Source organism: Pristis pectinata, chromosome 1, assembly GCF_009764475.1.
Source record: "Pristis pectinata isolate sPriPec2 chromosome 1, sPriPec2.1.pri, whole genome shotgun sequence".
NCBI classification, from domain to species: domain Eukaryota; kingdom Metazoa; phylum Chordata; class Chondrichthyes; order Rhinopristiformes; family Pristidae; genus Pristis; species Pristis pectinata.
Genome location: NC_067405.1, coordinates 46,213,488 through 46,239,416, shown reverse-complemented (window position 1 = coordinate 46,239,416; position 25,929 = coordinate 46,213,488). Strand labels below are relative to the sequence as shown.

Genomic DNA, 25,929 nt, shown 5'->3' with positions numbered 1-25,929 from the left:
AAAGAATTACTGTCGCTTGTTTTAGCCTTGCAACATTTCAGTGTATATGTTTGCACCGCTCAGAAACCATTGACTGTGTATACAGATCATAACCCATTGGTGTTTCTGAGCCGAGTCAAAAACAAGAACAGAAGGCTGTTAAACTGGAGTTTAATTTTGCAAGAGTTTGATCTCATGATAACTCACATTAAAGGCAAAGATAATGTGATTGCTGATTGTCTTTCCCGATGTTAAATGGGAAACATATATCTGTACTAATCTGATAGTCTGTAGTTGTGTAGAATGATAATTATTAACATTACTAACTGTATGCGCGGTTAAAATTTTCTTGGGAAAATTTTTTTTTAGGTGGGAGGTGTTATGGACTCAGTGAAAGTCCCTTTAAGATAGAGAGTGTGTGTGTATGTGTGTGTGGGGCGTGCTTACGTCAATAGAAGATAAAGGACGTAATGACGTTGTTGAAGAAGTAAGAAGAAGAAGAAGGAGAGAGAGAGAGAGAAGGGAGAGAGACACCAGCCTGCTTGTTTTTCTCTATCGATGGATGAGAAACAATAACTGTGTTTACTACTGAAATCCATGTATGGAAGTTGGAAGTAATCCGGTGGAGTTCACTTTGTTGCTGACCTGTAGAAGGAAACAGGTATTTGTATGTGGACGACCACGGTTCGGATGCTTTTCGGGGTGAGGAAGTCACTACCGAGTAAACACTGAAGTGTCGTTTGGGTTCCATCGTGGAACATTTGGATTTCGTATGTACTCTCTCTATGTTTTTCTACATCTACATCTTATCTTCAGACAACGGTGGTTGTTGAAGAAGCCCTTGCTCATGTTTCACCTTATGGCTTGCGGAACTGAACTTTAAGAACCATTCAGGAACTGGGAGTTTTGGACTTTGTCACACACACACACGAAGAGTTTAGTTTTGGGGTTAACGTTCGAGGTTTAACATTTTTGAATTCTAACATACTAACATTTTTACTTTTATTTTACATATTATCAATAGTAGTGATTAATAAAATAGTTTTTAACACTGAATCATGCTCAGTGTGTTTCTTTTGTTGCTGGTTCGTGACAAAATAAATGTTGATAACAAAACTGTATTTGAGTGAACTGACTCCATTAAATTTTAAACATTTTTATGTCTGTAGCGCCCAACGTTCAGTAAAGATTCCATAAAATACAAAAAGGCTTCTGATCAGAATGTTTAATGGACTGTGAAAACAATGAGCTGCTTATTTAAATACAATGGGTGGACAATTTGGAGGCTTTGACCCAGGTCAGTCTCTATTGTTTTTATTTTGTGACGTGAAGGATTGTATGGGGCTCAGCACAGAAACCCAATACAGTCAGATATTTTTAAAACTGGTTATTTCAAGGAAAACATTTCCTGCATATAATAAACCTATCCATCGCTTTCATTTTCAATTCTTTGCAAACCAGTGGCTGACTCTTTTTAACATCTCCTCTGTAATGCTTCTCTTGGCCATCTACAAGTCTCAAGTGTGATTAACTGCAGCACAGGTATTCAAGAAGTTCAATACTTTCTGGAAGAGAGCAGCTTATTTGATTGGTTTATCAGCGATTTTGGTCAATATTCTTCACTGGTGTAAAAGGTGCCTGCAGCAAAAGTTATTTGGCTACACCTCATTAACCAATCACCAAGAAAGGAGAAACAAAGGACTGCAGATGCTGGAATCTAGATGAAAAACACCATGGTGCTGGAGGAACTCAGCAGGCCAGGCAGCATCCATGGAGAAAAGCAGGCAGTCAACATTTTGGATCAGGACCCTTCTTCAGGACTGAAGATAGGAAAAGGGGAAGCCCAATATATAGGAGGGAAAAGCAGATCAGTGATAGGTGGACCATAGAGGGGATGTGTGATGGGCACTGGGTGGTGACAGGTGCAGGTAGGAGATAGTGATAGGCAGGTGCAGGGCAGGAGGGGAGAGCAGATCCTCTGGGGGATGGGTCAAAGGTAAGGAGAGAAAGGAAAAGAAAGGAGAGCAGCAATGTCATGGAAGTCCACTTTCACAGTGATCTGTCTTAGCATCTCTCCATATGGTACTGGAATGTACTCAGTGATTTAAATGAACAACTAGGGGACATAATTAAATGCGAGAAATGCCTAGAGGACTGCATTCTTGTAGCTTCCTTCCAGACAGCCAAACTGATTCTGGCCAATTTTACACTGAAACATTAGTATCAACATAGAACAGTACAGCACAGAACATAGATAGCAGTTATTCACAATTCTTAACAGGATACACACCTGGCAATTCATATAGGCAATTTATAACAACCTCCAAGTCACACAGCATCCTGACTTGGACAATGAAGCCTTATTATGGCTGGGTCAATGTCCTGTAATTCTCCCTTCAATTCCAATGTGAGAGCATCAACCACTGTGAGAACAACATAGAGCCCGCCCCTCCTCCTCTGGGTGACCGGGGACAGGAATAAACCTGATCTTATCTGTATTACCCATAGTCTAAAACCACATTTTCACATGTTGTATTTCTCTATTATGTTGTGCTTTCTACAACCTAGGGTGGATTTGAAGCAAAAAGTCGACTTGGCCTACTTGCAAGTTAGTTGAGCTTTTACCCATGTTAGGCATATTCTACATTTAAAATGTGTTGTATTATAAATTATACACTTATTTTTGCTTTCCTGCTGGATTTATGTCCATCTTTTCTACACAAACCTTTAACTATCTTGAAAATCATTTTAAAAAACTGCAAATGCTGGAAATCTCAAATTAGAAAATGGTGGAAATACTCAGCAGGTCAGGCAGCATCTGTGAAAAGAGAGCGAGTGTTAACATTCCAGATCATAGATCCAACTTCATCTTTACTTATTTTTGGCCTAATTGCCTGCTCCCATTAACTGCCACTTGGATTTTATGGTTGCTACTTGTGTTCAGAGAAAGCTATCATCAGCTGGAGCCTTCAAGTTCTACTTACATTCTTCCTCAGCTTCTTTGAAGCCAGCAGCTACCCACTCTTTGAACATTCCAGTGCTCATAACCACTTGGTTTTCTCTTTGCTTTCTCAACGATGACCATCTTCCTGTTTTATTAATAGGCAGGTCAATTATTTGGTCTAGATCCAATAGCATTGATGGTGATGTAGTCCAGTCACCCTGTGACAACAGATTGAATGAATCAGCCTTGCTGGATAAAGTAAGTTCAAATCTTGTTCATGTTCTCAGGTTAAAAATGCACTGAGGCTAAGGAGCAGGATGTTCAGAGCCTGCATCTATTCTGTCAAAGTACTTAAAAATAACTGGGTTTACAATTGTGGCATTATGTGATCAGGTATGCAGTATCAGTGGAGGTCATGAGGCCAATCAGTTCTGGCAATCCTCTTCCCTCATCCAAAAGCATTTGAGGAAGAAGCTTCCTGGTCTACACAAGGTTAAATATGCACATGGGACAATGCTGTGATCAATTGTTTTGAGAAGTGTGGACACTCCTCCCGTCTACAAATCTAGAATATTATTGCGGAAGAAAATATCAGGCACTTTTCCAACAGCTAATATTGTTAAGTACATCAGCGTGTTCTTTGTGTTCTGTTTCACTGGGCCACCTAACCTAATGCCATGCTGCCATTAAGTGGGTCAAGTGTCAAAAAGTGAATTAGTGCAGCAGCACGAGATTCCTCATGACTCCTTATTCGCAAACACATATGGTGTCGTGTTTTAATCTGTTCCCTTTTCCTCTGAAGAGAGGGGCAAAAAAAAGTAAAGGAGCTGTGCCTGAAGAAGCCTTCTTTCCTACAGCCACCAGCCTTGTGTTTAACATATTTACAACAGCTGGCAAAAAACATGGATTGAAATCTTAGTTTTTTTTTATTGAGTGTCTTAAAGGAAGAAAGAGCTGTGGGGTAATGGAAAGATTTAAGGAAAGAATGACCATGGTGACAACTGAAAGCACAGCCATCAATCAGGGGTAATCAAGAGGTTAGATTTGAGGACCACAGTTATGTTGGAGGTTTTTTGGGTTGGACTACGTTACAAAGCTAGGGAGGAGTGAGACCACAAAAAGATCTGAGATCAGTCCTGAACTTTCCTGGATATCAAGACAATGCTTCTGCATGGGATAAAAACCATGAGATGTTGTAGACACAAGCGACTGCAGATGCCAGAATCTAGAGCAGCAAACAATCTGCTGGAGGAACTCAGCAGGTTGAGCAGCATCTGTGGGGGGAAGAAACTGTTGATGTTTCAGGTCGAAACCCTGCATCAGGACTGAGAGTGGAGAGGTGAGGTGGCCAGCAGATTATTTGTTGCTCCATGAGATATTGTGTCTTTGTTCTGTCACTCTGATGCTTAAACTTTAAAGTAATTTAGATCAGGAAGTTAGAAGCCAAGTTTGACAAAGTAAGCAGTTGCTTCGGGAGCTGACCATCAAAGAACAAACTTAAGATGAAGAGATACTGAGATAATGGAAGGAGTTTACAGAATAAGATGATAAACAAAGGGAATTTGGTATACAGATCCAAAGATCACCAAATGTGGCAACACAGGTGCATAGGGTGGGATTGAACGCATACAGGATGCTTGCCTTCATTAGCTAGGGCATAGAATACAAGAGCAGGGATGTTTTGGTACAACTTTATACAACACAGTAGAATATTCTGTGCAACTCTGCCAAATTTATGGAGACTGTGATTGAACCGAAGAGAGTGCAGAGGAGATTCACCAGGATGTTGCCTGCAATGGAACATTCGAATTCTGAGGAGAGACTCAATATGCTGCGTTTGTTCTCCTTGGAGCAGAGAGGTCTGGTGGGGGGGGGGGGGGGGGGGGGGGGGGGTACCCAATGGAAGTTTTTTGAACTATGAATGGCATAGATAGGATAGACAGCTGGAAACATTTCTCCATGGCAGAGGTTTCTAAGACCAGAGGGCATAGGTTTATGGTGAGGAATAAGAGATTTAAAGGGGATCTGAGGAAGAATTTCTTGACCCAGAAAGTGGCTCACATCTGGAATGCTCTGCCTGAGAAGGTGGTGGAGGCAGATACTCTCACAATATATATGTGAAGCATCTGGAGGAGCACGTATCACCAAGGCACAGTAGCCAACAAGCTGAGTGCTGGTAAGAGGGATTAATATAGATAGATGGTTGATGGTCAGCATAGATAGGGTGGGCCAAAGAGCCTGTTATTGTGCTGTAGGACTCTATACGTTGTCCATACATCACTGGACAGTGTTCCCTGACAGACAATGGTTCAGGACTCCTACATTCATGAAACATCTCCCTGACAGTTGAGCAGGTCAGTTTGTAAACTGTTAGTGACATGAGTGGTTACTGAAATGACAAGGATGTAACTCTGCGCGGATGTCTGCATCCAGGAAGCCAATACTGCCCAGCTTCCTATCAGACCTGTGCTTATGCACCGAATGCTTCTGCTCCATTTTGTGACAAAATAATGAAGAAACAACATTAACTGTCTTTAGCCTGGCCCTGCCATTTTTAGCAGCTTGAGGCCTGCCTAGAAATTGAACCCAGAGAAGGATAGGACTCAGGAGAGGGAGTTTTAGGGGTGGCTAGGGAAGAGGATATTGGAGCACGGAATCTGAACTGTCTTATTGTATTATTTATAAACAGTATCTGAATGTTCATAAGTAGTGTGATGTCAAGTCTTCATTGTTTATGTGTGAATTTGAAGTACAAATGCAGTACTCTTTAGAAATATGTGCCACCAAATCTTTTACTACACTACCTACATTTTGCATTCTAACTATTTTGCTCTGCATCTACCTTGAGCTTTCCCTGCATTGGATTTAGTAAATAGGATCACTTTACTGTCGAAGGTATAGGGGACCTAAATTCAAACATCTCTGATCAGTTAGTTTCTGGCTTGCATCCTTTTATTTTAGCTTGCATAGCTCTTTAACTACCTAAGTGTTCATTTCTACTTCAGCACAGATGTGTAGCAGTTGGTGCTACTTTTTCACAACTCCAGGGACTGGGCTCACTCCTGACCTCCAATGCCATCTGTGTGAAGTTTGCATGTTCTCCCTGTGATCATGTGGATTTCTTCCAGGTGCTATGGTTTCCTCCCTCATCCTAACGACATGGGAGGTAGGTTAAATAATTACTGTAAATTACATCTACTGTTGTTAAATAGCAAAAGGAAAGCATGAGGAGAGTGTGGGCATGGAAGAGGGAATTGGTTAAAGGAGAGTGAATGTGACTGATGGGTTGGCTGTCGGGAGCTAATGCTCACCCAATGGGCTGGATGGATATCACAAGTCACGAAACACAGAAACAGGCCCTTCAGCCCATCATGTCCATGCTGGCCATCAGGTAAGTATCTATAATAATCCCATTTTTCATCAGAGAGCCTGTTGCCTTCTGTGCCTTGAAGTTTCAAGTGCTCATCTAAATACTTCTTAAATCTTGTCAGTCTCTACCTCCACCAACCCTCAGGCAGTGTGTTTCAGATTTCAATCATCCTCTGGGTGCAGAACTTCTTCCACAAATCTACTCCTAACTTTAAATCTATTTCCCACTGGTCATCGATAACCCTAAGGGAAAGGACCTCTCACTATCAACCCTATCTAGAGACCTCATAGTTTTGTATACCTCAGTCAGGTTCCTCCCTCAGCCTTCTCCACTTCAAAGAAAACCAAACCAGCCTATCCACTCTCTCCTTGTAAATGAAACACTCCATTCCAGGCAACATCCTGGTGAATCTCCTCTTCATATCTTACAGCGAAATAGAAGTCGAAGTTGAGTTTATTGTCATATGCACAAGTACATATATGCACAGGTGCAATGAAAAACTTACTTGCAGCAGCATCAGAGGCACCTTTCTATAGCTTGGTAAACAGAATTGCAAACAGCACTTCAGCTGTGTCCTAACTAATGTTTCATATAATGGTACCATAACTTCCCTGCTCTAATATTCTCACCCCTGGCTATTGAAGGCCTTCTTAATCATGTTATCTACCTCTGCTGCTACCTTCGGGATCCTCAGAAATATACATTAAGGCCCCTCTGTTCCTTGGCACTTCTGTGGGTTCTACCATTCATCATTTTTTTCTAGCCTTATCAGTCCTCCCAAAATGTATCACCTCATACTTCATTTCTCCCCATTTTACCAACTCATCAGTATTGTACTGTGGTCAAAGACAAGGCTCCTTCAACATACACACCAAAAATCTTCATATCAACTGCAGACTTACTAATCATACCTCCTACTTCCACGTCCAGATTGTTGATTAACAAATAGCAAAGGTTCGAGGACCAATCCCTGTGGTACACCACTGATCACAAGCTTCCAACCACACAAATAATCCTCAACCATTACCCTCTGCCTCCAATCACCAAGCCAGTCTTGGATCTTATTTGCCAAATTGCCTTGCTTCCCAAGGACTCTTCCCAATCTCTCTTCTGAGAATTTAGGAATGACCCGACTGAAGTCCATGAAGACTACATCAACCTCACCACCCTCATCGACACACTTCAGTCACCTCTTTGAAAAGTTGGTCAGACAGGACCTCCTCTCATCAAAGCCACATTGAACCTTCTGTGTTGTAAAAGTAATTAAGCTTAATCTTTTGGATGTCGCTGGCAAGACCAGCAGTTAATGCCTTTGGCTATTTGCCTTTAATTAGATGGCGGGAAGCTGTCGTCTTGAACTGTTGCAGTCCTTATGGTTCAGGGATTCATGCAGTAAACTTTGGTAGTTCCTGGGTTTAAAGTCAAGTGAGTGTGTGACTTGTGTTTTCGGTGCAGGGGTCACGGGTTGGGAGTTGCTGCAGCGCAATTTTTTAGATGCAGGGCAGTGCGGCCACTGGCGATAGAGGAAGTGAATGTTCGAATGTGGTGCCAGTTAGAGCGAGTTACCTTGTCCTGGATAGCGACGAGCTTCATGAGTGTTCTTGCAGCTGCACATTAGTGGAAAGTGTTGTCATAAGGCGAATCAGTCAAAAAACTGGGAGTGGCTGTAATATTGCTCCAGAAGGTGCTCAAGATTTTGATCCGAATTTTATGGGGCCAAGGTACTGACATTTTTATTACCGTCCCAGGGGAACCGCGCGCCCGTTCTGGCGGAAGGAAATGTTGGCCCCGCCTCTATCGCCTTCTCATCTTAACTTGGTGATGTGCGCGCTACCCACCCCGCTGTTGGAGTTGGTGAGCGGCTCCCCGGGAAGTTGCTGATTGGCTGGATCCCGCTGCCAATCAGAGCGAGGGTGTGTGGACTGCGCTGAAGCAGTATCGGGACAGCAGAGGACGAGGTCCGGTGGACCGAGATTAAGGTTCCTGTACCATGTGCACGGTAACGGTCTTTGGAAACATTGTACAAAAAGGAAACAGTCGATGTTCGGTGTCTTTGGGCGAACGCAGTGTTTGAACGCCTTGTCCCACGACGTAACCTGGTTTTGCGACACTGACGATCGGTAAACATATTTTGCAAAATATTGCACCTCAGCTAGTGTTCTGTATTGCTCCCTTGCAGTTAGCTGGCTTGTATTAAACTGCTTCAGAGCCGAAAGCTAGATGAGGCATCATCACGTTTGAAGAGATAGAATCTTCGAGTGTCGCATGTTGCCAGTTGTAATAAGTGTTTGTTGTATAACGAATTGTCACATCCTCAGTGAGAACAAAGTGCAACACTGTAAAGCCCGACTCTAACATCTCTTCAGATGACATTGTAACAATAAATCTGATACAAACAGAAGGTTAGTCAGTATCTTTGGACAGAGTAGGCAAGTTAGCTCCAGTTAGAATACTGTGTTACCATGGGGGTGGGGGAGAGGGTGTGGGCAGGGTGCAGCAGTTAACGAGGTACAGAATAGAGAAAACAACCAGAAAACAAATAAAATAACAGCAGCTTGAACTGCCATAGCTTCATTTATACCCTCCGATAAGGCTAAATGTTGTAAGTGTGTATGATACAGTACTGTCTAATGAAAAATGATCACTTGTTGTGATTTGTAATTTGGTTTGTACTTAACGATTGTGTTATATTCCCTTTGTGCATTGTAGTTTCAAGCTATATGCATATTACATTGTTTTGGAACAGTGTGAATGGACAATACCAATACATGCTGAGATAAACTGGAAATGTATAAAGATGCCTAAGAACAATCTGAATATATGTAATTTTCAGTATTAAGAAATATGTGGCATTTGCTATATGCTATCATTTGTATCTTCCTTGGATTTCTGCATAAAATACTGCAGATGGTAGAATTCCAAAATTAAAACAGAACATGCTGGAAATACTGAGGTCACACAGTAGAAGAAACCGAGGGAATATTGGCTGCTCTGTCCACAGTTGTTGCTTGACTTGCTCAGTATTTCCACGCTAGTTTTCAGTACAACATGTACAGTTTTTCTTTGCTTCTCTTACGGAAGAGAGAAACTATTTAGAAACTCACCTTTTAAGTTTCTGAAATTATGTAGCCTCTGAAGGACAAAGGACAGTTGATAGGCATATGTATTTGTGAGAGACAGAGAGAAAGAATATAATGCAGGGCTTCAGGGAAATAGAAGGAGAATGAGAAATGGGATTGCTGTGCTGGCATGGACCTGATGGGCAGAATGGTCTCCCTCAGTGCTGTAAGGAACAAATGAGAATGCTACTAGTTTTTTTTGCCTGTGTTGAGAGATCTTTGTGTGAAATGAATGGGTTTTGGTTTGCTCAGCTGCCAGTTAGTTTTCTACCCTATTTTGAATGCATGGACTTTAATCTGGACCGTTTGTTCTCATTATCTGCCATTGTCTGTGCCCTACAGTTCTCCAATTAGATGCAACTGGAATGGAACAAACCTGGACTATCAAAGTTTACATGGTCTCATAATAGCCTGAAATCTTGAGATTGTATTCAAAAGACCCTTCCTTTTAGTGGCTAATCAGTATTTTACAATCATTGGCTATCTTGTTTTTGAGTGAAAAACATGTTAGATTTAATCTCAGTAAAATGCAAAAAGATGCATTTCACTGTGTGTTTCAATGTACATGTGACTAATAAATAAGTATGCTAATCTAATTAGTTTACAGTGGCCTATTACAAAACTGCCATCTGCAATGAAACTGAATGCCAGGAAGCAGGCAATCCTTTTGGTATTCCTTGATTTAAAACACATTCTTAGCTGCATGTTGCCCCATATTTGTCATTTACGGTCAAGGGCTTGGGGTCCCTGCAAATATTGCTAGATTCCTGGGTATTCTCATTTATGAATACTGTAATGTCTACATTCCAAAGAAAGCATATATCTGTGTATAATGCCAGAAGTGATATGTTAATAAGTTTAAATAAAATACATTAATTTGATCTTCCTGCAGAAATGTGGTGATCTCAGGAGTTCCAGTTTGGAAAAGTTGAGTTTGGCATGCTTTTAATGTAAATTGGTTACATTTTGGATCTGATCTATTTTAAATATTTAATAACATAGCTGTACATCAGAATTCAGTAATAACTGGACATATATTTTATTAATATTGCACATGTTCATAGTGGATGTGGTATCTTTCAGCTCATTCAGTGTGCTTTGTACCAAGGGGAAACTTGTATTGTTTGGACACTAAGTATTTAGAAGTATCTACCTTGTGCAACACTATCTTTTGAATTTTACTGGAATAAGTAGCTATGTAGCTGGAAAATGTTGGGGGATAGCAGAGAGACTATTGTCTTCCCAGAGCTTTTTCAGTAGGAGTTATTTTCCAAATTGGCATTTGACCAGTTTGAAGGAGAGAAATTGGGTGGGTGATTGATTTGAAATCGAAGTCGAAGTTGAATTTATTGTCATATGCACAAGTACATGTATGCACAGATGCACTGAAAAACTTACTTGCAGCAGCGTCACAGGTACGTAGCATCAGATACACAACATTCACAAAAAAAATATAAATTAACAACATAAATTATACAAAATTAAACAAGAAAGAAGACAATAGTTGACCAAATAGTTGAGTTGATCAAATCCAAATGACCTGTAGCATTGACTTTCAGAGAAATGGTAGTTGTTTTCACTCTGAAAGGAAGCACCACTTCAGAGCAGCAGCCACTTTGTTTCAGAATCTACAGCTGCAAGGACAATAAGTATGAAAGCCTCTGAAGCTCATCAAAAATGACCAAGAAATTAATAAAGAGGATGGAATGTGAGAGGCATGAAAAATAAAAATGGAGTGTAGGGGCTTCAAAAATATGTGAATAGGAAAAGACTAGTGAGGTAAAAGTAAGACCCTTGCAGACAGATGGGAGGACTTGTACTGGTAGAACTTACAAATAGAGATGGTAGGATTTATATGTAGAATAAGGAAATGGCAGAGAAATTAAATAAATGCAATGAGATCTGGATAGGTCAAGTGAGTGAGTAAAAATTGGGCAAATGGAGTACAAGTGTGAAATGGTCAATTTTGCCAGGAAAATTTTTTTTTAAAAAAAAAGCATTTTATCTAAATGATGAGAGATGGCGGAGCTCTGAGATGCAGAGAGATCTGGGTATTCTCGTGCATGATTCACAAAAGGCTTAAAATGCAAGCACTGCAAGTAATAAGGAAAGCTAGCAGAATGTTATTGTTTATTGCTAGGGAATGAATGCAAAAGTAGGGAGGTTAAGCTTCAGTTATATGAGGCCACATCTGGGACTCTCTTTTCTTGGTCTCCTTATTTAAAGAAGGGTGTTAATGCATTGAAGTAGAGAAGATCCAGAGGGTTTAGGCAGGGTAGATGTGGAGAGGATATTTCCTCTTGTGGGGAGGGATGGAGAGGTCCAAATCCACAGCTCCCTGATAGTGGCTGCAGAAGTTGATAGGGTGGTAAAGAAGGCATATGGCATACTTGCCTTTACTAGTCGAGGCATTGGGTTCAAAAGTCAGGAAGTTATGTTGCAGCTATATAAAACCCTGGTTAGGCCGCATCCAGAGTTTGCATTCAATTCGGGTTGCCCCATTATAGGAAAGATATGGAGGGTTTGGAAAGAGTGCAGAAGAGGTTTACCAGGATGCTTCCTGGATTAGACAGCATGTGCTATAAGGAGAGATTGGACAAACTAGGGTTGTTTTCTCTGGTTAAAAATAGGGGATTGCCCAATGATGATACAGATGAGATGAAGTCTTCTCTCTGAGAGTTGAGTCTTTGAAATTCTCTTCCTCAAGGGGTGATGGAAGCAGAATCTTTGAATGTTTTTTTTCAAGTAAGCAGGAGATAGATTTTGCTAAGCAAGTGGGTGAACTGTCAATGTGGATAGGCAAGTAGGCAGAGTTGAGGGTACAACTGGATCAACCAAGATCTTATTAAATGGTGAAGCAGGTTCAAAGGGCCAAGTGGCCTACTCTTGCTGCCTATTCATATGTTTGCTGATATACTTTGTCTTTACAGAAGAAGACACAAAAAACCCTGCCTGAATTAGGGTCTAACAAGAATGAGGACATAGGCCAGTCTATGCAACATCACTCAGACTATACAACGTTAACAACACATTACATACAAAGGAGCTCAACTGTCTATTCAATGGCTACATCAGTTCACCCTATCACTGACATTCCCTTTGTTCCACACATTGCCCCTACCCCCCCCCCCCCCCCTGCCCCACACACACACACACACACTCACCTTCTCTGATACTTAAGACTAACCTGCTTTCTCTTTCTCAGTTCTGATGAAGGGTTTTCAAACTGAAACATTAACTGGTTTCTCTTTCACAGATGCTGCTTGACTGGTTGAATTCTTCTGGCATTTCTGTTTTAGATTGTGAAGGAAGTTAGTATTGATATTTTAAAAAAAATACTACTAGAAAAGTTGGTGTGATTGAAAGCCATTGAACTACATCCTGGAGTTTTGAAAGAGTAACTGTAGATTTAATGGATTCATTAGTTAATAGCTTTCAAAAATCTGTAAATTCTGGAATGGGTCCTACAGATTAAAAGGTAGTGAATGTGATCCTGCTATTTAAGAAAGGAGGAAGAAAATAAACTGGGAACCACTGACAGATTGACTCACCATTGGTAATGGGGAAACTGCTGAATTCTGTAATAAAAAATGAAATAACATAACGCCTAAAAAAAAAGAATAATAGTATTGAGCAGAGTCAGCATGGATTTATGAAAGGCAAATCCCCTTTGATTTATCAAATGGAGTTCTTGGAGAATGTGACTGGTAGAATAGATGAGGGGGAATTAATAGATGTAGCATATTTAGATATTGAGAAGGCTTTCGATAAGGTCCTATATGGGAGGTTGGGTAACAAGGTTATCATTCATGGAAGTGCAAGTATAGATAAAGCAAAGAGTGGGAATAAATGGGTCTTTCTTAGATTGGCAGACTTTCCCTAGTTGGGTACTGCAGGGTTGGTACTTGTGCTCCAGCTATTCATAAACTATATCAATAGTTTGGCTTTTTATATTTGGATATTTTAATCTGGCGTATTTCAGGTTTGTTGATGATACTAAGCCAGGTGGGATTATGAGTGGGGTGGACAATATAAAAAGACTATATAAATCAGGGGGTTATGGATAATCCAAGTGAGTGGGCAAGAAGCTGGCAGCTGAAACATAATGTGGAAAATGAAATCAAAACAGAACACAACAGAAGGACAGTATATTTTTTAATGGTGAGCGATTAATGTTCAAAGGGACCAACGTGTCCTTTTATACCTGTCACTGAAAGCTAGCAGTTGGGTACAGTCAGGCAAATAGTATGTTGGCCATTTATTATGAGAAGAATTGAGTATAACATTAGTCCTGACCGGCATCAATTTTATCATGCCTTAACAAGACAACAACTAGAATATTGTGTACAGTTTTGGCTACCTGACCAAAATAAGGCTACATCTGGCACAGAAGGACTGCAAGTTCTTGGGATGATAGTTTTGCTGTATGAGGAAAGATTGAGGAGGCTACTTCTGTATTCTCTACAGAGTTTAAAAGAGTGAAATGTGATCTTATTGAAGCTTATGGAACTCTTACAGGGCCTGACAACGTGGATGCAGGGAGGATGTTTCTTCTGACTGAGGGATCTGAAACCAAGGTCACTATCTCAGAATAGGGGGTTGGCCACTTAGATTAGTTTAAAGTTCTTCAAACAGTAGTTGTGAATCTTTGGAGTTCTGGAATTCTCTAGCCCAGGGGCCTCTGAAGGCTCAGTCGCTGAGTTTATTTAAAACTGAGATCAGTAGTTTTCTGAATAATATGGGAATCGAGGGGTATGGGCATAGTGCAGGAAACCAGACCTGGAAGTAGGAGATCAATAAGTCTTGATGAATGGTGCCAAATGGCCTGCTCATACTCCTAATTCTTATATTTGTAAAAATGAATGTATTACAGTCATGTGCTACTCATGCATCTAACTTTCCCTGAATGCAGCTTAGTTTCCCTTTTTAATGGATTTCTAACTTGTACTTCTCACACTTGGGTGGGGACAGAAACTGGCAGTAGATAGTTGGTCGGAGCCATGAAGAGGCATTATTTGACGACCCCCCCCCCCCCCCCCCCCCCAATTACCTTATTGACATGAATACCCTGCCCAATTCTGGTGGGTATTTTGGCTGTTTAGATTAGAATAAGGTCTCCTGTAAATTGATAAAGGTAGTATAACAGCAGTGAATTGGTGGATCATTTGTTAAGTTCTTAAGTGTCAACGGGAAATGGCGATGTAAGTGTTAGTCGGCTGTTTATTTCCCTCCATAGATGCTGCCTGTTTGCTGAGTTCCTCGAGCACTTTTTGTGTATTGCTCCAGATTCCAGCATCTGCAGAATTTCTTGTGTCTCTGTAATAGTTATTAGTAATTGGTTACCAGAGCCTAGATTAGTAGTCCAGAAAAAGTAAATTTGGATTTCTCCATGGAAGTTTGTAAATTTGAATTGATCTTTTTTAAAAATTTAGAAATAAGAGCTATTAGTGAAAATGGCCATAAAGTTGTTGAATTGTTTAAAAATTCAAGTAGTTCATTGGTAAGACTGGATAAAAGGGCCAATTTACTGCTCCAATTTCTGACTGTCATAGTTAACCCTTAAGTGCCCTCTGCAGGAGCTAAGCAATCCATTCTGTTTTGGAGAATTAGAGAAGTGCATTAAATGCCAGCTTTGTCATTGATGTTCACATCCTAGGAATAAATGAAAAAAATACTTTGTCCCTTTTTTATTTTTCAAAATGTTGTAGAATCACATAGCAATGCTGCAAAATGGGAGTAAATCCAATTGCAGTGGAATTAAGAGTTTTGCATTTATCTGTTCATTATAAAGTATATGGTGCTTATTTGATGTTTCTGTTTGGACATGTAATCAATAATAAAATGTTGTGAGCTAAATTTATTTTAGTGTTTTGGTTCTATCACACAACGTAAACTTGCAATCTAAAACAGAAAGTTCAGCAGATCAGATGGCATCTTTTGGAGAGATCCCACTTAACCTGTTTCACCTGTCACACAACTTTATCAGAGAAGTCCTGCTTGTTCCATCCATTACCCTCCCCCACCTTCTCTGCTATCCCTGACCTATTGATTTTTTTTCTACATTTTCTGTTTTTATAACAACATGCTGAAAATGTAAGACAGTGATTGGTGAAATCTGAAATACAAGAGGATATTGGAAATGCCCAGCTGGTCAGGTAGCATCTGCGAAGAGTTAATGTTATGGGTGGATGACCTTGCATTAGAATTGAGGGCTGCAACATGCCTAAATGGAGCAAGGTCTGTTCTTCAAGCTCATCTTGGACTTCATTGGAACAACATAGAAGACTAAAGATGGAAAAGGGATCTTATGCAGGATGTTAGGGATAAATATGTCCTGGTGAGGCAGAAAAGGAATGGCAGGGTGAAGGAACCGTGGGTGACGAGAGAGGTGGAATGACTAGTTAGGGAGAAGAAGGTAGCATACATAAGGTATAAGCAGCAAGGTTCAGACAGGGCCCGTGAGGAATCTAGAGTAGTGAGGAAGGAACTTAAGAAAGGGCTGAGGAGAGCTAGAAGGGGACATGAAAAGGCGTTGGCTAGTAGGGTTAAGGAAAATCCCAAGGCCTTTTTCACGTCTGTGAAGGGTAGGAGGATGGCTAGGGTAAAGGTAGGTCTGATTAAAGACAAAGGTGGGAGAACGTGCCTGGAGGCAGCGGAAGTGGGAGAAGTTCTTAATGATTACTTCTCTTCGGGATTCACCAAGGAGAGGGGTCTTGATGACACAGAAGGGAGTGCTGGTAAGGGTAATGTTCTCGAGGTTGTAGATGTCAAGAGAGACGATGTGTTGAAGTTGTTAAATAATATCAAGACGGATAAATTTCCGGGCCCTGACGGGATTTTCCCCAGGCTGCTTCGAGAGGCGAGGGAAGAGATCGTTGAACCGCTGATAAGGATCTTTGAGTCCTCGTTGTCCACGGGGATGGTGCCGGAGGATTGGAGGGTGGCGAATGTTGTCCCCTTGTTCAAAAAAGGTAGTAGGGATAGTCCAGGGAATTACAGACCAGTGAGTCTCACGTATGTGGTGGGTAAGCTGTTAGAAAGGATTCTAAGGGATAGCATCTATGAACACCCAGAGAATCATGGACTGATTAGGGACAGCCAGCCTGGCTTTGTGAAGGGAAGATCTTGCCTCACAAGCCTGATAGGGTTCTTTGAGGAGGTGATGAGGAAGATTGATGGGGGTAGTGTGGTGGGTGTGGTCTATATGGATTTTAGTAAGGCGTTTGATAAGGTTCCTCATGGTAGGCTTCTTCAGAAGGTCAGAGGCCAAGGGATCCAGGGAAGCTTGGCTGTGTGGATTAGGAATTGGCTTGCCTGTAGAAAGCAGAGGGTTGTGGTGGAGGGAGTGCCCTCGGATTGGAGGGCAGTGACTAGTGGTGTCCCGCAGGGATCGGTTCTGGGACCTCTACTTTTTGTGATATTTATAGATGACTTAGATGATGGGGTGGAAGGCTGGGTTAGTAAGTTTGCGGACGACGCTAAGATCAGCGGTGTTGTGGATAGTGTGGAGGGCTGTCGGAGCTTACAGAGGGATATTGATAGGATGCAGAGCTGGGCTGACAAGTGGCAGGTGGAGTTCAATCCGGAGAAGTGTGAGGTGGTACACTTTGGAAGGACAAACTCCAGGGCAGAGTACAGGGTAAATGGCAAGGTACTTGGCAGTGTAGAGCAGAGGGATCTGGGGGTTCATGTTCACAGTTCACTGAAAGTTGCCTCACAGGTGGATAGAGCAGTTAAGAAGGTCTATGGGATGTTAGCTTTCATAAGTCGTGGGATTGAGTTTAAGAGCCATGAAGTGATGATGCAGCTTTACAAAACTCTAGTTAGACCACATTTAGAGTACTGTGTTCAGTTCTGGTCGCCGCATTATAGGAAGGATGTGGAGGCGTTGGAGAGGGTGCAGAGGAGATTTACCAGGATGCTGCCTGAATTAGAGCGTATGGAATATGAGGAGAGGCTTAAGGTGCTAGGGCTTTATTCACTGGAAAGGAGGAGGATGAGAGGAGACATGATAGAGGTATATAAAATATTGAGAGGAATAGATAGAGTAGACAGTCAACGCCTCCTTCCCAGGGCACCAATGCTCATGACAAGAGGGCATGGCTTTAAGGTTATGGGTGGGAGGTTCAGGGGAGATGTCAGGGGGAGGTTTTTCACCCAGAGAGTGGTTGGTGCATGGAATGCACTGCCTGGGGTGGTGGTGGAGGCAGATACATTGGACAGGTTCGAGAGTTTGTTGGATAGGCATATGTAGGAATGTGAGATAGAGGGATATGCGGGAGGAAAGGGTTAGATAGTGTGAGGGTGGTTTGATGGACGGCACAACATGGTGGGCCGAAGGGCCTGTTTTGTGCTGCATGGTTCTAAAGTCAGAATTGGTGTTTGATGGGCAATTAAAGTGACGGTCACTGGAAGCTCAGGTCACTGTGCAGACTGAAAAGAGATGCTCCACAAAGCCAGCATCCAACCTGTGTTTAGTTTCTCCATTTAGATGAGACTACATCATGAGCACTGAATGCAGTATACCGGATTGTAAGAAGTGGAAGTTAATCACTGCTTCATTTGAAAAGGCTATTTATGTCCCTGCATGGTGGCAGGGCTAGAAGTCAAAGGACAGGTCATGGGAAAGGAAGTGGACAATGAAGATGGAACAGCAAACCAGGGTATTGTGAAGGGTATAGCCCCTTCAGAATATTGAAAGGGAGGCAAAGATGTGTCTGGTGGTGCAGTTTAATTGAAGATGGTGGAAGTCATGAAATATGACTTGAATGTGGAGGCTTAAGGAACACCTAATCTTCCATCTAGGCACATTGCAGCCTAATGGACTCGATGTTGAATACAATAACATAAGATCACCAATCTTTCAAGTTCTGATATTGGGTCATGCACCTGTAATATTAGTTTTTCTCCTCTCCACAGATACTGCCTGATCTGCTGAGTACTTCCAGCATTCTCTTTCTTTCAGATTTCCTGTAACTGCTGTGCTCTGCATCTCACACGTTCTTTCATTTCTTTTATAGTTGCCCTTTATTATCTATTAACTAGGCAGCATGGTAGCGTAGTGGTTAGCGCAACGCTATTACAGCACCAGCGATCAGGGTTCGATTCCCGTCGCTGTCTGTAAAGAGTTTGTATGTTTTCCTGTGTCTGCGTGAGTTTCCTCCGGGTGCTCTGGTTTCCTCCCACATTGCAAAGATGTATGGATAGGTTAATTGGGTTTAACATGGGCGGCGCGGACTCGTTGGGCCGGAAGGGCCTGTTACCACGCTGTAAATAAAATTTTTTAAAAAATTTTTGAAAAAGCATATGTCTCCTGGACCTTGATCTTTACTCTGTACTCTCTACCTCTTCATCTTGGCAAATTAAATTTACAGTTGTTTTCTAACTTTTCCAAGGAGCTGGCACGGACTTGATGGATTGATGGCTTCCTGTGGAGTAATGATTGTAAAATTTAGTCTTGCTGCTTTAATACCTTTTTAAACATGAATTTCAACATTTAAGAGGCATTTAGACAGGCACATGAACAGGTGGGGAATTGGGGGATATAGACCTTATATAGGCAGATGTGCAGTTTAAATTGACATCATAGTTGGCACAGACATCGTGGGCTAAAGGTCCTGTTCCTGGGCTGTACTGTATTATGTTCTTTGTAATGCCAGTGGCATCTGATTGCTTTTGGTAATATCACCACCCTCAAGTCAGGAAGGATTCCAGGAGGATTTTGGTACTAGCTGTTTACTTTGACACTCTAAGTATGAGATGTTACATCGAAGTTATGTTATTGTTTAGTCAGGTTAAAATTCCAGAGAGCTCCTTAAGTAGAAGTAAAACTTGTTCTCCAAGTACTTCTGGCCAATTTGCTTCTCCTTCTAATAAAAAGTAATCATCTCTCTAGCATCTGTTGGGGAATGTTGAATGGGCAGTCCACTTCAGGAAGAGTTCTTTATGTGAAGTGCTAGTTGAGATGGTTTGATGCCAGATAAAATGCAGATAAGATCCTACCTAACTAGCATGAGGAACTTCAACACATCATAATTGAGTTGCTGACAATAATTGCAGAGAAGTAATACTGGGTTTGAGAGGTCAGATAATCTGGTCCATTGTATCTGAGCCCTGATATTTGAGGATCAGCACCATTGCAATTGAAGCAAGACAACATATTCTTATTACAAACTTGTAAAGTTGACGTTAAAATTACAAAGAATTATTAGGATCTAAAACGTGAAACGTAAAATAAGATCTGTTATCTGACTATTCAATGATGATGATCAGATGACTGTTCAGTGTCTGGCTCACCGGGGGTCCCTCAAGTTTACCAGGTTTGCTGGAAAACTTATTGTGTTACATCTTTTAAAAAGTAAATTTTAAGTGTCTTGGCGTATTATTAAGTAATATCCAATGCTACAGATAAGTTGCTTGCCCAGCATCACAGAAGTCATGGGGGTGTGCCAGATTAAGCATTTTTTTTCCATTTTTCTAATATGTTTTTAAGATAATGGACTTCACCACCTTAATCCTACATGTCTCTGAAGATTTCCCTTCGAGTTTTAAACATGGCACTGTAAGTTATGTAACATGTAAAAGAGAAGACTTGGAGGAGCAAAGGCTTTTATTTTGAGTGTGCTGGGTTGTTGGTGCTTGTGTGCAACACTAAAGTAGAAATGAGGCAAGTGCTAGGGATTTCTCACTTGCTTCTGAAAATCATTAGGCAGTGGGAGGAAAGAAGGATAGGGAGAGAATTGGAGAAACACTTTGAGGGAGTTTTGAAAATATCCTCTATGTTCATTAAGGTTGACAAGAAGGTGGACGTACCGAAATGAGTTGTCTGTCAGTCACTCGATTATTTTTATATAAATTGTCCTGCATTTCATTTGTTCCTATTGATGCCATTGGTTTCCAGATGCTGTGATAATAGAGATAGGAATTCCCATATTCATTAATGATGATGGTATTATACCTGGTAACTAGAGATCCAGTAAACTGCCAACATAGTGGTGTGCATTTAGAATTAAAACTCAAAATGATACTTGCACATAAACCAGGAAGTTAGGATTAACATGGCCTCTTGAATGACGAATGAGAAACCACTTAACCTAATGCCAAGAAAAAGTAAAGAAGTTAGGGCTCAGACTTGGTCTCATAACATGCTGAATATAGGCGTTCAAATTATCATTGGTGTTTCTGTTTTTTTTTCAGCATCCATTGAACATCTTTATTTGATACATGAATGTCTCATCATTGACTCAAGCCACACTTTCAAGCTCCTCTGTGGAAAGAAGCATGGCAAGTTTGGATGTCACCACAAATTCCTCTGGGGCTGTCATTCCTGAAATGTCTATTAGCAGGCTTTTCCCTGCTCTTTTAGAGTGTTTTGGCATTATACTTTGCGGATATGTTGCTGGACGAGTGAACATCATTAATTCTACAGAGGCTAAAGGATTAGGAAGCTTTGTGTCAATGTTTGCACTTCCTGGCCTCCTTTTTCAGAATATGGTGGTTTTAGACTTTGCTCACATAAACTGGATTTTTGTTTGCAGCATTCTTGTGGCTAAGGTTGTAGTTTTCATAACTGTCTGCATTCTGACGCTGCTGATAGCAAGTCCAGAAAGCCGATTTGGCAAAGCTGGACTCTTCCCAATCTTTGCTACACAGAGCAATGACTTTGCTTTGGGATATCCTATAGGTAAGTCCATTATATGAAATTTCAATGAATTCTTGTTTTGTTTAGACATAATCATCAAATTTTAAAATGCTACTTTATGCTTTTTGGAGAAATGGTTGGTTTGAGGACGGCAGAGGATTGATGGACTATGGCTTTGCAGGCACTTTGATTCTTTAAGCATTAGGCTTTATTGCAAAGGAAGTACCAAGCTTGGAACCTCAGATGGATGCTGGTGATAAATGAGTGTTTTTTTTATTATTCTGCCAGTGGCTGCTTCCATTGTGCCACATTTGGTTGTAGAAAATATCATTTACATGTTTTGTAAAGAAATACATTCTCATTTTAAAGCCAATTCAGGTAAGGGAAATAGTGCAAAGTATGCATGTGAATTTAACATGATGTGAGTAGTACTACTAAGACTTCCTTGACAGTTTTGGAAAAAGTAGTGTACCAGACGATAGCAGACTTCAGGAAGATGCCTACAGTCTTATGAACCGAGTTGCCACGTGCTGGATGCAATAAAAAGCAGGTAATTTTTTTTTTGTCCTTTTGTTTAGGATGTGGTTATTGCTGACAAAACAAGCAATTATTGCCTGCCCCTAGTTGCCATAGATAAGGTGGTGATGAACAGCTGTGGCCTTTCTGGTGAAGCTACTCCTACAATGCTGTTGGGTAGAGTTCCAGAACTTAAATCCAGCAATGATGAAAAAGCAATAATATTTCTATGTTGGGATGATATGTGACTTGAATTGGAATATGCAGGTGGTGTTTTCCTTTGCACCTGAAACTCTTGTCCTTCATGGTTACCAATTTGGGACTTGTTGCTGGAGTATCTTAGGTGAGTAACTATACTGCATTTTTTGAATGGTACTCTCTGCAGCCATTGTGCTGATGGGGTACAATGCTTTATCCTGAAGAGTGTCAAGCTTCCTGAGTGTTGTTGAAACTGATTTCATCTAAGCAAGTAGAGAGCATTCGATCATACACCTGACTTGTGCCTGGTAGATGGGACTTCGGGGTGTCAGTGTCGTCCTGATTTTGAGTTTCCACTTCTGTCCACTGCAAAGTAACACAGTGCCACAAGGTTGATTCGATAAAGCGCGTTTATTAGCAGTATACTGCGGGAGAATTCTCCTCAAACTCTCATGCGGAGTCTTTATCGGAGCTCTCCGCAGTCCAAAGCAGCAGACATGTACAAATGACAATAAACTTAACTTTGAATTTCGACTTTAAAAGTTATCGCTTAGTCTATGATTGGTTTCTCCAATGGAGAGATCAGATTTCAGCATCTGCAGTCTCTTTTGTCTTCAGAACATTTCTGCAGTTGAACGTGCATTGAAGCAAAGGCAAATGCCAAACTGTGGTTGAGAAAATATTGTCAAGATATCCTGTGATATACACAAGAAATAAGAGCAGGAGTGGATCATGTGGCCCCTGGAGTCTTTGCTGCCATTCAGCAAAATTATTGCTGATGATGAGTATTGTCCTCAGCTCTGTATTTCTACCTGATCCCTATTACCCTTGATTTATCTATAGCCCAAAACACTCTGCCTTGGTTTTGAATATACTTGATTCTGCATTAATGGTCTTTCTAGGGGAGCATTCCAAAGATTTGCAGTCCTTTTGAGAGAGAAAATTCCTCTTCATCTATGTTAAATGGGCAACCCCTTATTCTCAAGTTCTTCCCTCTACTTCTACATTCACCCCACAAGGAGAAGTGTCAGTTATATCTCCCCTCTTGAGCTCCCTCAGAATCATAACTTTCAATAAGATCACTTATCATTGCTCTAAACCCTAATGAGTATAGGACCAATTTACTCAGTTATGCCTCATAGGAACATCCTTCATCCCAGGGATTAATTTAGAGAACCCACACTCTCTCCAAGGCAAGTATATTCCTCCTTAAATAAAAAGCCTAAAACTATATATAGTACCCTAAATGCCTATGCAACTTCCCTTTTTATAATAGTCCATTCCTCTTGGAGTCTTTGCTCATCTTGGATAGCAATTCCTTAAATCTTTACTCATGACATGTACTGTCTCTGAAAAAGAGAAACTTTCCAAGTCAACTCAAACTAATTTGTTGGCAGATGCTTAAATTTTCCACATGGTGGATTCCTACAGGATTTTCTCCCTTGAATACTGTGACTGTGCCTCAACAATTGTGCAGACCATTGCAGATCTGTGTTCCTGTGATATAACCTTGGCATCTGCACATATAATTTTTCAATGTGCTAGAAGTAAAAATAAGAATACTGAAAAAAATGAAGCATTTCACAACATCATTGCAAAATACAGGTGGATTCACCAAACTCCATCCCTGCATTGTCAACTGTGCTGGCAGCTGTGGCAAGGGAAAAGAGAATAAGCATTCAATGGCATGCTAATACCACATTCTCCACTATTAACATCCTGGGGGTTAGTATCGACCAGAAACTGGTCTGGATTAGCCTCACATTATGACTACAAGAGTAGATCAGAGGCTGGGTATGCTACATGACATGGCAACCCAGAACCTTTCTCCCATCTGGAAGACACAATCAGAAATCTGATGGAATGCTCCTCTTCAATTGCCTAGGTGAGTGCAATTCCAACTCTCCTTTAAAAGGTGTACACTGTCCATCCATTTTCTTCATCAACTGTGTGTACCTCCTAAACCTGCGGCTTCTACCAACAAGGTGGACAAGGGCACCAGGCGCATGGGAACACCATCACCTACAACTTCCACTCCAAGATGCACATCATTCAGATTTGGAAATATATCACCAGGCCTTTTTTTAATCACTGGGTCTAAATTATGGAACCTCCTATCCAATAGTAATATGCAACTACTTTCTCACAGTTTAGCAAGAGTTGAGCAATAAATAGTGAGTATTATCCATATGCCTTCGTTGGGAACCTGGATAGCTTATTTTCTAGGGCAGGGATTACGTCTGAACAATGATAATTATCTTTGTCACATAACACTAGGTCCATAGGATCTCATGAATTGTTTTGATGGCCTAACATAACTGGAGTTGAACTTCCAGAGTTTTCTCTCATTTAAGTCCTGGGTTTGTCTTTTTTTGGACTCTCCCAGGGCATGCAGAGTGTGGGGCAGGCTGATGAATCTACTGGCTTTTATTTTACTCATTTGTCAATACCTGTGTTTGTAGGTACTATTTTAAATAAAAAATCACTGTCAGTAAAAGTTTGCAGATTTTTGATTCAAATGGCACTAAAGTTATGTAGAACATTTTGGTAGACCGTGGCAGCAGAACAGAATTAATGGTTTGTTTTCCCAGATCTTTGCAGAAGTTGCACAAACATTTTTGAGTGGAGCAGCAGAGAATCACAAGCAGTGAACTGCAGCAGCAATATCCTACTGTAACAGTTGGGATGAACTTCCAAGTTTGAACATCTGAGGGGCTGAAAGCTGAAGTGGTATTAGTGGGATTCTGAACTTTTTAATTTCATATTTTCTCCATGTAAGAGGCTATTCAGCCCATCAAACCGATTCCTGTGAGTCCCTTTTATATGACTTGGATTTCGTGAGTCAATCATTTGTGGTGAGACTATCCCATGCATAAATTGACTGGAGAGTTAATTTTTAAAAAACTTCTTTGTTTTGTAGTAAAGCCCATTGTCTGTATTTTTTTAAGTTACAATTAAGCCAAAAGAAACAAGAATACATTGCCATTGGTTAAGCTTTATTGAATCCTATCTTTGTACAATATTCTGCAGAAGTTTCATCAATTTAAAAGTAGTCAGTATATGTAGAAAACAATAGAACCCCTTGGTTTCTAATTCAGATGGAATGACCTTATTTTAGGAATTAGAATAGGCAATGTTTAAAGCCAAGCAGAAAGATTTCTAACCACTATAACCCTGTGATTGTTCTGAGCTAGATTGGCTGCCATGGAGCATTGAGCTAATTCATTTGTATTCTTCTGACCCAAGTCAATCTGCTTTCCATCCTCCAGAGAACTATTACAAAATTTTCCTTTCTTGGTTTTGCAATTTATTGTATTAAATCAGAAGATTTTGAGATTGAAACAGGCTCAGTCCTTTATAGTTTGCAACTCAGCCCAGAGATTCTTTCTGCAGGATTCCTGGTTGCTGTACTGTTAGAACAGGCCTAACAAAAATGCGCTTCTTTTAACTCTCTCAGTTTGTCTTTTCCTTGTATGAAAAATGTTGTTTCCTGTTCACATTTCTTATTTTTGTGCTGTGATATTTTCTGATGAACCTTCAAGATCTCTGTCAGGGAATGAAGCCTTGACAAAATATTGATGGATTAGATATTAAACATTAGTTGCATTTATGAAACATTTTTAACATAAGATTATTTCAGATGGCTTTGCAACAGAATATGAAAATTAATTAATTCTGAACCAAGAAGCAAACATTGGCACTCTTTCCATTGATGCTGCCTGATCTGCTGAATGTTTCTGGCATTTTCAGTTTTTGTTTCAGATTTCCAGCATCTACAGATTATTTTTGAATTTCAGGAAATATTGACCAATGAAGTACCTCCCTTCTAGGAAGGGTGAGTGGGTGGATGGTTGGTTATATGTGAATAATGGGTAACCTCCATTTTGTCTGTTTAAGCAAAGAGGCAGAGTATTCAAATGAGGGAGTGTAATATTGCAGAAATATCTCTAGTAGCTATGTTTTCCACTCATAATCTTGGAATATAGGGCAGTTTTAGCTTAATAGTGCTTGAAGCATCATCTATTATCCTTGCTTCATGATTGAATACCATTGGATGCCTTGGCCTTGAGCTCTGGAACACTCTCTCTAAATATCATCATCTCTCCATCCCCCTTTCTGTTCTGTTAAGACACTCCATTAGACCTATCTTTTAGAACAACTT

The 25,929-nt window shown here is 40.7% G+C and overlaps 1 protein-coding gene across 5 annotated transcripts in view; it reads left to right on the top strand.

Moving 5' to 3' along the window:
* Positions 1-8,178: 8,178 nt before the first annotated feature.
* gpr155a (G protein-coupled receptor 155a) overlaps positions 8,179-25,929 on the top strand; it is a 65,219-nt gene continuing 47,468 nt past the window's right edge. For 4 of the 5 annotated variants that reach the window (XM_052015755.1, XM_052015747.1, XM_052015731.1 and 1 more), the window contains exons 1-2: positions 8,219-8,413; positions 20,609-21,095. In XM_052015755.1, coding sequence (XP_051871715.1) covers positions 20,636-21,095 — 460 coding nt within the window. In that variant the 5' untranslated portion in view covers positions 8,219-8,413; positions 20,609-20,635. Of the gene's footprint in view, positions 8,414-20,608; positions 21,096-25,929 lie in introns of all 5 variants that reach the window. The other variant, XM_052015739.1, reaches the window with a different exon arrangement.